This window comes from Zonotrichia albicollis, unplaced genomic scaffold (genome assembly GCF_047830755.1).
Source record: "Zonotrichia albicollis isolate bZonAlb1 unplaced genomic scaffold, bZonAlb1.hap1 Scaffold_125, whole genome shotgun sequence".
NCBI classification, from domain to species: domain Eukaryota; kingdom Metazoa; phylum Chordata; class Aves; order Passeriformes; family Passerellidae; genus Zonotrichia; species Zonotrichia albicollis.
Window position 1 is genome coordinate 675467 of NW_027428350.1, and position 12635 is coordinate 688101.

The 12635-nt window shown below is 47.9% G+C and overlaps 1 protein-coding gene across 1 annotated transcript; it reads left to right on the forward strand.

The window, feature by feature from the left end:
• The first annotated feature begins 226 nt into the window (after positions 1–226).
• Positions 227–8032, forward strand: LOC141727484 (olfactory receptor 14A16-like). The gene is made up of 2 exons (XM_074533899.1): positions 227–1132; positions 7755–8032. Exons 1-2 carry the CDS (start codon positions 227–229, stop codon positions 7815–7817), a joined length of 969 nt encoding a protein of 322 aa, XP_074390000.1. The 3' UTR covers positions 7818–8032.
• Positions 8033–12635: the final 4603 nt, after the last annotated feature.

The following is a 12635-nucleotide window of genomic DNA, read 5'->3' on the forward strand; positions in this document are numbered from 1 at the left end:
CTGAACTCAAATAAAGTTTAGCAAAATTCCCTTAAGGGAAGAGAAGTAATTTTGAGGGGATTCCAAATAAAACACATAGGATTAACTTAAAGACTTGGTCCAGCTATTCAAGTCTTCTTTCAACAGTCCACGATTCCCAGAGTGAAGAAATGTCCAATCAGGCACTGCCATTTCCTTTCCAGACAGGTGATAATCCTCTATAAATAACCATAACCCAAGGCTGCAAATGTCCAACAGCAGCTCCATCAGCCATTTCCTCCTGCTGGCATTGGCAGACACGCGGCAGCTGCAGCTCCTGCACTTCTGCCTCTTGCTGGGCATCTCCCTGGCTGCCCTCCTGGGCAACGGCCTCATCATCAGCGCCGTAGCCTGTGGCCACCACCTGCACACACCCATGTTCTTTTTCCTGCTCAACCTGGCCCTCAGCGACCTGGGCTCCATCTGCACCACTGTCCTCAAAGCCATGCACAGTGCCCTCTGGGACACTAGGAACATCTCCTACTCAGGATGTGCTGCACAGGTTTTCTTCTTTGCCTTTTTCATGTCAGCAGAATTTGCACTTCTCACCGTCATGTGCTACGACCGCTACGTGTCCATCTGCAAACCCCTGCACTACGGGACCCTCCTGGGCAGCAGAGCTTCTGCCCACATGGCAGCAGCTGCCTGGGCCAGTGGCTTTCTCAATGCTCTGCTGCACATGGCCAATACATTTTCCCTGCCCCTGTGCCAGGGCAATGCCCTGGGCCAGTTCTTCTGTGAAATCCCACAGATCCTCAAGCTCTCCTGCTCACACTCCAAACTCAGGGAACTTTGGCTCATTGTGCTAAGTGCTCTTCTATATTTTGGTTGTTTTGTGTTCATTGTTTTCTCCTATGTGCAGATCTTCAGGGCTGTGCTGAGGATCCCCTCTGAGCAGGGACGGCACAAAGCCTTTTCCACCTGCCTCCCTCACCTGGCCATGGTCTCCCTGTTTGTCAGCACTGGCTTTTTAGTCTACCTGAAGCCCCCCTCCATCTCCTCCCCATCCCTGGATCTGACAGTGTCAGTTCTGTACTCGGTGGTGCCTCCAGCCCTGAACCCCCTCATCTACAGCCTAAGGAACCAGGAGCTCAAGGATGCCCTGGGAAAACTGGTGACTGCAACTACAGAGGCAATAAATTCTCTTTTCTGCTACAGAACCTTCAGAATATAACTCTTTACAATTATAGCCTTTTCCCCCTATTTGCCTATTTTTTACTATGGCAACTTTTTCTATTGTTGTAATGTTTCTCACAAAATACTGTAGTATTACTCTTAGCATTTCTACATGAATATCCACCTTTCTTTTGAAATAAAATGACTTAAAAGAGGCTTGTCCTCTTGGCATTTAAATAAAAACAAGGTATTGCTCTAAGCTCTCTATCCCGGATTCTTCCTGAGCCCTTCTCTGTCTCTGCCTTTGAGCAGAGGTGGAGGGAAGAAGACTCCCAGCACAGCACCACAGCCATGGACAATGGCCCTGGCTCTTCCCACATTTGCTTTGCCTAACTCCACCCTGTCCTTCCCAGCCCTGCTGTGGCTATAAGGCCGGAGTGCTCTGGCAGCTTGGTCACTGTCCTGCTGCATGTCCCTGTTGTGGCCACAGGCAGGGCCAGGCCATGGGCACTGCTGGGACACAGCTGGGCTCCAGCACAGCAGCTCCATCAGCAAAGGGCATCTCCTGAGGGCAGGGCAGAGAGGCTTCGCTCTCCTCCAGAACCACTCTCAGGAGAAGGCCTAAGGAACAGACTCTGAAGAGGCTCCTTGTGTTCCTTGTTCTCCCAGGGTTCCGTGGGATGAGATTAGGGTCCCAGGGTGGCCTTCAGGGGACTCAGGTCTGGGGCAGGTTTTGCTCATTGGTGGCCAGTGCCCATCAGATGCTGGATGGTCTGTGCTAAACCTTCCTGGGGCTCTGCATCTTGTGCCAGGGCTGATGGCAGGGGAAGGTTTGTCTGGAGGGCCTTGGGAGCTGACAGGAGAGCACAGGGGACCTGCAGGGACAGAGTGTGCCAGGGACCAGCAGGGAGTGGAGCTCACTGGGCACTGGCCAGGGTGGGGTCACCCTGAGATCAAGCACTGAATGTCTGCTGTGAGCCAGGAGAGCTCTGCAGCCCAGGGACACAGCAGGCACAGGGAAAGGGATCTGGGTACTGACTCCTCTGACCCTCAGGGAGCTCCCCCAGGAGGATCCAGGGCAGACCCGAGCCCCTCTGGCAGCCCTGGAACATGGCAGGCACCTCTGAGCCCCTCCATGGCCGCGCAGAGCCTGTGTGGGAGGGGGTCAGTGCAGGGAGCACCATCAGCTGCCTCTGTGTCCCAGGCTGAGCAGCAGAGCCCAGCAGAGGCACCCAGGGCCCCAGGCAGCACAGCCCCCATGCTCTGCAGAGCAGCAGCCCCAGCTCAGGCTCTGGGGAGCAGGGCAGGGGCTGCAGCAATGGCTGCTTGGGCCAGCGCAGACGTGTTCCCCTAGGAAGGGCTCTGGGGGCAGCTGGCATGGGCCAGCAGCAGAGCAGGAGCCCGTGGGGGTGCAGAGGAGCCCTGGCAAGAGGCTGCCCTGTCCCTGGGCCAGCAGGAGCTGCCTGAGGAGCCCTGGGGCCAACTCTGCGCTGTGCTGGGCAGCAGGGCTGGCCCTGGGACAGCAGGAGCTGCCCGAGCTGAGCATCTGCTGAGCATTCCAGGCACAAAGTCGCTGTCCCTGACCTCCAGGGCCTCCAGTTCCTGCTGCAGGGCCAGACAGGGCTGGGCTGCTCTGCAGGGCTGGGGTAGGGCCAGGGAGAGCTGAACAGGGCAGTGCCAAGGAGAAGAAATCACTGGATCTTTGGACATACAAGTCCCTGGAACTTTGAAATGCCCTGTGGAATTATTCCACGAGGCTCCACAATGTCTGAATTGCCCCTTGGTTCCACATGGCCCCCATGGTGTCACAATGAACACTTGGTTTCATGGTGTCTCACAGTCTCACTCTGGTCCACTTGGTTTCATGAGGCTCTGCAGTACCACAATGGCCCCTTAGTTCCATGATGCATCACAGTGTCCAAATAATCCTCTCTATGAGATCCCACAGTGTCACTAAGGTCCCCTTGGTTCCATGTGGCCCTGAAGTGTCACTAAGGTCCCCTTGGTTCCATATGGCCCCACAGTGTCACAAGGCACCTTTGGTTCTGTGGGCCCTCAGTCTCTGTTTTCCTGGTGGGCAGGGTCAGCACCAAAGACACAGACACCAAGTTCAGGAATTGTGTGATTTATTATACTGCAAAACTGCAAAGAACCACAGAAGGAGCAGCTCAGCAATGCTCCGAATCATCACCACCAAAGATTGCCTTCAGTGATTAAGATCTAGCCCCAGCTACCCTCAGGCTTTACCATCCCCCAGACCCACACAGCAGCTGGGGAAGCTGTCACAGCCAAGGGCTGCACAGCCACTCCTGGGCACTGGGAATTCCTGCAGGTGCCTCCAGCCCCAGGTGAGGCTCCAACCCTGCTGGCAGAGGGCCCAGCTCTGACAGTGCTGAATGAACAAACTGACAGCACTGCTAGTGTGGCAACATCTGCTTTCATCCTTCTCTTGGGTCCCTCCCAAAGCCTGGCCAGGGCTCAAGGAGGAACCGAGTGAAGCCCCAAACTGCCCATCCGATCAGCATTTTACTACTGCACAAGAACATAATTTTGTTATCAAAATGCTTAGGCAGAGCCACAGACTGAAAATCAACCCTGAGCAGTCCTATCCCATTCCCATCCCATTAGCTACTCACGCGACCCCTAACACTAGAGCCATATCCCATATCACCGGCAGGTGGTCTCATGTTAGGTACAAGGCGATTCACCCCCATCCACACTCAGGAATTGCTTATGATGCTGTATGGTAGGTTATTCATTAATCCAGAAGCAATCCTGGTGGATCCTTCTGTTTGAAGTTTGGTAAGCAGGGCAAACAATAAAGAGAGATAGGGATAAGGGAATTGTCGAGCTAAGCATGATCAGAGCTAATAATGTCAAACTGACCCTAAGAGCCGTGCCAATGTCAAACTGACCCTAAGAGCCGTGCCAAGCCATGGGAACCAAGCCAAGTACACCGGGAATTGACCATATTAGGATAGGAGTTCAAAAGTTTAAAGAGGAAGACTCATCAGAAGACCCTTGCCCGCGATGAAGGCACCGGAAGGACCACCAAGAATAATCCTCAAAATAGATGTCTCCGCCCACACTCCGCCCACACCACGCCTCTTATGAATATGCTGTAACCCTGCACCCAAGACTGTATAAAAGCTTGCTTCTGTCATGAGATAGCTAGAAATCCCTTTTGCGATTTCTCCGACGCGTCGTAATAAAATACCTCCTGTCTATGCTGACTTACTTGAGTCTCTTAGGCAGTTATTCTCGCCTTTTGGGGCAAAATTCGGCATCATATGTGGCGACCCAGATGGGACCTCCAGACAGGAGATCGGGGCCTTAAGGGATCCTCCGGAGCCGGGTCTGGGGCCGGGACCCTCGGGCGCCCCTGACAGATTTTTGTCAGAAGAGACTCCCCCCCGGACCAGTGCTCTTCGGTGGACGAAGGGTTTCCTGCATCTCCTGCTCCAATTAAGAGGTATTTTAATTGTTTATTGCATATTGATTTTGGAACAAAGCGCTTTAATTGGGAAACGGGGACTAGACGTAGTCGCCCAACGGGAGCCATAGGGACGCCTTGGCATAATCCCATTTGGTATTGGGGTTTGAGTCCCCATTTGGTATTGGATTTGGAATCGGGGTTTGAGTCCCCATTCGGTATTGGGGTTTGAGTCCCCATTTGGTATTGGGGTTTGAGTCCCCATTTGGAATCGGGGTTAAAGTCCCCATTAGGTATCGGGGTTAAAATCCCCATTTGGAATCAGAGTATTTGTTAAAAGAGTGAAAAAAAAAAAAAAAAAAGAAAAGAGTATTTGTTAAAAGGGTGTATGTTTTTCCTTAATGTTGTTGTCTTGTCTGAATTTTTAAAAGCGTTGTTGCTTTGTTTAAATGTTGTTGCTTTGTTTGAATTTCTAAACTACGCCTGGGAACGTATCCAGCCAGGTCCGGGACCTTGTCCAATTTTTCCCTTTTCCCTGATAAGGTTTTTGAGGAAATACATTCATGTTATACTTTTGTCTAACATTGTTATGTTGTTTGCAAGTATTTTGTAATTTTTAATTTGCTAAGATGCGAGTTCGAATTGCGGGACAAGGACTCGGTATTTTGTGTTAATTGTAATTTTTGTGTGTGTAAGAATTTATTGTGATATTATCTGCAAACCGTACCTTGGTTTACAGCTGTTTTTACGGGTGTATGTGACAGCCCGAAGTTGACCAGTATCGGTACTATACGGTTTGCCAGCGACATCTCGGGGTAAAGCGGTGTACTTTGATAGACCAGAAAAGTAGGATGGTTTGGATTAAAGTGTGTGGGTGTGGATGAGAGTGGATGAGACGCGATTGGAAATTGTGTGTATGAAGTGTTAAAATAAATTGACATACAGTGTTTGCGAGAAAGAGATTAAACCGAAAACGCAGACACAGAAAATAGCCATGGGAGGTCAACAGAGCAAGGACGTAAATATGAAAACCCCCTTAGGATGTATCTTAAAGCACTGGAAAGACTTGGGAAGAATTTGGGGGGGTACCCCATTAAAATCAGGGATCGATGAGAAGATAAGCAGCCCTCAGGGACTAGATAGTCCACAGGGGTCGAGAAGCTACATGGATGCTGACAGCCCACCCAGACTAGAAGTCGAAGGGGAGGAAGGCAGTCCGTCAGGGGCGGAGAGCCGAAGGGAGACACGTAGCCTGCCCGAACTCAGTCCATATGAAGATAACCACACACCCAGAAGTGGAGGCATCTGTAGAATGGAAACCAGCACACCAAGGACTGGGGACAAAAGTAACTCACTGGGAAGTGACGTCTCTAAATTGAGGGACGACGTCTCTGAATTGAGATATAGTGAGAAGAATGATGAGACGTGAAAGGGAGGCAGAGAACAGCTCACAGAAACTGAATATAGTAATTCAGATAGAGGATAGGAGAAGTTGAGGAGAAGAAAAAGGAAGACGGGAAGATAGCTCGAGTAGTGGCTGTAGCAGTGGCAGCTCAGAAGACAGGTTACTCGGAACCTGGAACTAGGGGAAGAGGTAGAGGCAACCCAATAGGAGGGAGGGGGAGGTTCCAACCCCACCCAACTAGAGTAGGGCCAAATCAGTGTGCTTACTGCCTAGAAATGGGACACTGGAAGCAAGAATGCCCCCGACTAAGGGAAAGGCTGATGGCCACCACTACTACCACACATCAGGATAGTGAATGAGGGGGACCGGTGGGCCGTACCCTAGCAGACCCACTGGTTAAAATGGAGCTAGGGGAAGGTAAAAAGGAATTGAACTTTTTGTTTGACACGGGAGCAACCTTTTCGGTTTTAAATCAGGAATTGGTACCTAAAAGTGATGAATTTGTACAAGTTGTGGGAGCAACAGGCCAACCAGAAAAGGCTTACTTTTTGAAACCTATTAAATACAAAATTGGGAAACAAATGGGAATTCACCAGTTCCTGTATTTACCAAATTCGCCAAAACCCTTATTGGGGAGAGACCTATTGGAAAACTTGGGAGCCGTAATAAAGTTCAACAAAGACAAATTGGAATTTCAAGTAAATGAGGAACAACTGATTACAGCTTTAAGCCTAACAATCAGTTGTGTGGAACCCAAACCTGAGAATCACAATTTCGAGCGAATCCTGAGCAAGGCATACCCATTAGTTTGGGCTACTGATATACCAGGAAGGTCAAAACAAGCAGCACCGATTGTTGTTGAACTTAAAGTTGGGGCAAAACCGGTGAAAAGAAAACAATACCCTTTAAGGATAGAAGACAGGAAGGGGATTGAGCCCATAATCAAAAGGTTTTTGGAATTAGGGTTACTGGTAGAATGTGAATCGGATTTTAATACACCAATCCTGCTGGTAAAGAAACCTAATGGGGCTTACAGACTAGTTCAGGATCTGAGAGCAGTAAACGAAATAACCAAGACATTACATCCGGTGGTTGCTAACCCATACACACTTCTAACTAGACTAAAAGATAATTTGGCTTGGTTCACCGGATTAGATTTGAAAGACGCATTCTTCTGCCTTCCCCTAGCCCCTGAGAGTCAAAAGATCTTTGCTTTTGAGTGGGAGTCTGTAGATAGAGGGAGAAAGACCCAACTCACCTGGACGGTATTACCCCAAGGATGGGCCAATTCCCCCACGATTTTTGGGAACCAGTTAGCCAAAGAATTAGAACAGTGGGAAAGGCCGCTGGGAGATGGTACCCTTTTGCAGTACGTAGACGACCTCCTAATAGCAACGGTGACAGAGGAAGAATGCATTGAATGGACCATTTCCTTGCTAAATTTCCTGGGTTTAAGCGGATATCGAGTCTCTCAACAGAAAGCACAGCTGGTGCAAAAGGAAGTGGTGTACCTGGGATACGAAGTCTCCAGAGGACAGCGATCCCTGGGAGCAGCTAGGAAAGAGGCCATCTGCCAGATGCCTAAACCTGAGACGGTGAGAGATCTGCGAGCCTTTCTGGGAATGACAGGTTGGTGTCGGCTATAGATCTACCAGTACGGAATACTCGCTAAACCACTGTATGACTTGTTGAAGGGATCCAAGAATGTCCTAGTGTGGACTCCCGAAGCAGAAGGGGCCTTCAAGAAGTTAAAGCTGGAACTAATGAGAGCACCAGCCTTAGGTCTCCCAGATGTATCAAAACCATTCTGGCTGTTCTCCCATGAGCGACAAGGGATGGCCCTAGGAGTCCTAGCACAGCAGTTGGGACCACATAAGAGAGCTGTGGCCTACTTCTCCAAGCAGCTAGATGAAGTAAGTAAAGGATGGCCAGGCTGTCTGAGGGCAGTGGCCGCAGTGATAATTAACGTAGAAGAGGCCAGGAAGCTCACGTTGGGTCAAAAGGTGACTGTGCTGGTATCTCACACTGTGTCGGCTGTGCTGGAACAGAAAGGCAATCATTGGTTGTTGCCCTCCAGATTCCTAAAATACCAGGCCATCCTGGCTGAATCAGATGACGTAACTATTCAGGTAACTAACATTGTGAACCCAGCTTCATTTCTAGAAGGAAGAGCCCCAGCAGAATCCATTGAACACGACTGCCTGGAAACAATTGAAGCCGTCTACTCCAGTCATCCGGATCTCAAAGAGGAGCCGTTCGAAGATGCAGACAACTGGTTCTCGGATGGCAGCAGCTTTGTGAAGCAGGGAGTAAGACTGGCTGGCTATGCAATTACTACCACAGAAGAACTAATTGAGTCAAACCCTTTGCCTGCGGGGACTTCAGCCCAAAAGGCAGAGCTGATAGCTCTGACTCGAGCTCTGGAATTGGCAGAGAACATGCAAATTAATATATGGACAGACTCTAATATGCCCTTTCCGTTGTGCATGCCCATGGGGCCATCTGGAAAGAAAGAGGACTGTTGACTACACAAGGGAAAACAGTCAAGCATGCAGAGGAGGTTCTACGATTGCTAAAGGCGGTCCAACTCCCAGCACAAGTGGCCATAATGCATTGTAAGGGACACCTGAAAGGTAATACTATTCCAGAAATCGGGAACAGGAAGGCAGATACAGAAGCTAAATTGGCTGCCACAAGGGCTAGGGAAGTGAAAGTAATGGCCCTAATACCAGGAGAGCTTGATACCAACATCCAGCCAGATTACCAGGAATCAGATCAAAGATGGATTCAAAGGAATAAGGGCAAAATACTAGAAAATGGTTGGGGTAGATTGGAAACGGGACAGCTAGTAATACCAGGAAACGTGATGTGGCAGTTTGTAAAAGCAGAACATGAAAAAGCCCACTGGGGCTTGGATCCGCTCTATCAGTACCTGCAAGCTAGGATAGCAGGGCCAAAATTATTTACCACCATAAAACATGCCACATCCCAGTGTGAGCGATGCCTGAAGAACAACCCGAATACAGGGACTAGGATACACCAGGGAGCAATAAATCGAGGTAAATTCCCAGGTGAAGTATGGCAAATTGATTTTTCTGAACTCCCAAGAAAAGGGGGGTTTCGGTACTTGTTGGTATTAACTGATACATTTTCTGGGTGGCCTGAAGCATTCCCTTGCAGGACAAATAAGGAAAGAGAAGTAACTAAAGTGTTATTGAATGAAATTATTCCACGATTTGGAGTACCGAAGAGCATTTCTTCGGATAGGGGTACACATTTCTGTGCAAAAGTAGTAAGAGCAATAAGCAAAGCATTACAAATCAAATGGCAATTACACACGCCTTACCGTCCACAGGCCAGTGGGCAAGTAGAAAAGATGAATCATCTTATCAAACAGCAGATTGCCAAAATATGCCAGGAGACTAATTTGCAGTGGTATCAAGCTTTGCCTATTGCTCTGCTGAAGCTAAGAGTCAAACCAAGGTCAAAAGAAAGGTTAAGCCCATTTGAAATTCTGTATGGTAGACCTTATGCTATGCAAGTTGTAAATGGGGACACTATAGACCAAATTGGTAATCAGTACATTTACGATTATGTAATTACGATGGGGAAACAGTTTGATAAGAATGCTACTGTACCAACCTAAACAACCTGATTGCAAATTGCATCCGTTTAATCCCGGTGATTGGGTGTATGTTAAGAATCTTTTAGGAAAACCCCTACAAGAGAAGTGGGAGGGACCCTTCCAAGTGCTGCTGACTACCTTCACCGCGGTTCGGATCAAGGAGCGACCTGCGTGGATCCATTACTCACGGGTCAAGAAAGCTCCAGAGAACAAACAAGAGCAGACATCATGATCCTGACTCCACCTCAAACCCTTACAACTTTGATCATTGGACTCTCGATAAGTATAGCTCATCCCCAAGACTATGCCCCAATAGACCCATGGTCTTATGCACACCAGTGTATCCACCCGGAGTTGGAAACGAAGGGACCCTATTTCGAGGTTTATGCTCTGCGTAACAATCAGCCATACCCGAGTAAAGTATGGGATCAGTCCTCCATGGTAGCATACAAGGGAGACCAAATCCAAATTGGGTGTCGAGAACTTGACCCGGTAGAAGGGAGAACAAGGCGGCTAGTATTAACAATTAAACCCTTGATGCTAGCCCCTGAACATAACTTAATTACCTTTAGTCCAGTGAAGATGGGCCAGCCCACTGTCTGGACCCAGCAAAAGAGCCCAATCTCATGTCAGTGGAGTGACTTCCGAGAAGATCCACCCGGATCACAACCCCGAAACTCGGTAATCTATACGGAAGATTCGCTTGGGGAACTACATCCTCGAAACATAACCCTTGACCTCTACCCTCTTCTCTCTCCTGCGGGAAAGATCGTAGTATCTAGTGGTCCTGAGGAAGGGAGGGCACAGTGTGAGATGGCATTTAGATTAGATCAGTCGATGATGTTCACATGCAAAAGGGAATTGAAAACGCTGGAGCGGGGTATTAGCTTTCCTCAGCGTGCTGTCCAATATGAGGTGGCATTATCGGAAGGCATGATCCCATTGTATCCAGATCTAGACTTACCCCAAGAAATCACTCCACCGGTGGAATGTAAAATAGTGCATAACCTGACCTTTATAGGGCCTCAAGTGATAAGAAAATCTAATGAACTAAAATTATTGTTAGACCCCACTTATTCTCTGAAGAAGGTGCAGATGAACATCCATACTGATGTTACACATTTGCAGAAGGATTGCCGCCCATTTATACAGCAAAGCCTCAAGGGATGGAATGCATGGCTAGCGACAAGGTCTTATCACAGGAGGGCACAAAGAGATCTTAGTGGGTGGGTCGGCACCGGATTTGGTATATTAAACACAATAGATCAAGAGGTATTAGTGAACAAATTAAGCACCGTCACAACGAACCTGGGAAAGCTTAAGATGCCCCTCAGTTCATCCATGCTTACATTAGCAGAAACACAATCGCTAGTAGTAAAATTGCTAACCATGGTAGCAAACCATACTGCAGAGGATTTTGTGAAGCTAGTTGATTATACAGGGGAATTTAGCAAAGATATTGCTCTCGCTATCCAATGTCCTCAGACACAACAATGGGTACAATCAGTAGCGGCAGGAATAATAAGAGAAGGAACGTCAGGTATATTACCTCAAGAAATAAGGGAAACAATATTAAAGGACAATCACACCACACAATTCAAGAAAGACCACCAAGCCTGGTGGCAGTTAGTAAATTTCACTTATGAACCCCAACAAGAACACATTGAAGCCTATGTCTTCACCATTAGTGCGGCAGAGGAAAGAGCTATCTTTCCCATCCTCACTCTAGGGACAATACATCAGGGTGTCATTGTCAAGCCAATAGACCATACTGTCTGGGCTAGTTATGATTATACCAAAAAGAGGTGGCAATCGATTAGCACAGAAGCATGTATTCCTAGGGGACAGTTAGGCTATGTTTGCAAAAACGCCATGGTAGAAGCAGAAGATTTATGCTTAGATGCCGAGGATAGTGTATGCACCTTTGAAATGCTTCCGCATAATAGAACACAGTCACAAGTCTACTATATAGGGAATGGGTGTGCTTGCGTGAGGACAGCTTGTGACAACGTCGTTATAGATGGTTGCCAAGAAGAGACTAACAATACTATCTTTTGTGTATGCAATTTTACCAAGATAATAGGTTGTGATTTTCATTATACTGTCCCAATAACTACCCAACAGCTAATTAACGCAGATTTTAACCTATATCAAGAGATACCGAAATTACAAATAGGGATGGACGTTGAAATTCTTAAAGCAATGCTCGCACATCCTAAAGTGAAGGAATTGGTGCAAAAGGTGAATCAAACGACTAAACGAATGATATGGCAGGTGGAATATAATTCAGAGAAAATAAAGGATGTCCTGACCAAAGTAGAACAAGTAGGTCAGCATCATTGGTGGGATATCTTTACAGGATATTCCCCAACAGCTACACAGGTCTTCAACTACCTGGTGCACCCAATGCTAATAGTAATTGTAGCTCTGCTACTGTTAACTTTCACAAATATTTGCATGTGGTGGAGACTAAGGATTATAATGAAAAGAACTCAAATAGTTTGGGCTATGGTACGAGCGTATCAGCGCCCTATAGGAATAGAATTAGACAAAAGAATTTGTATGTTATAAGAAAAGGGGGGAAATGAAGCCCCAAACTGCCCATCCGATCAGCATTTTACTACTGCACAAGAACATAATTTTGTTATCAAAATGCTTAGGCAGAGCCACAGACTGAAAATCAACCCTGAGCAGTCCTATCCCATTCCCATCCCATTAGCTACTCACGCGACCCCTAACACTAGAGCCATATCCCATATCACCGGCAGGTGGTCTCATGTTAGGTACAAGGCGATTCGCCCCCATCCACACTCAGGAATTGCTTATGATGCTGTATGGTAGGTTATTCATTAATCCAGAAGCAATCCTGGTGGATCCTTCTGTTTGAAGTTTGGTAAGCAGGGCAAACAATAAAGAGAGATAGGGATAAGGGAATTGTCGAGCTAAGCATGATCAGAGCTAATAATGTCAAACTGACCCTAAGAGCCGTGCCAATGTCAAACTGACCCTAAGAGCCGTGCCAAGCCATGGGAACCAAG

Excerpts from the sequence above, each read along its gene's own strand:
- LOC141727484 (XM_074533899.1), top strand. The coding sequence starts at position 227 with ATGTCCAACAGCAGCTCCATCAGCCATTTCCTCCTGCTGGCATTGGCA. Across the intron at positions 1,133-7,754 it reads AGGATGCCCTGGGAAAACTG|GTCTCCCAGATGTATCAAAA; the intron begins GTGACTGCAACT and ends CACCAGCCTTAG.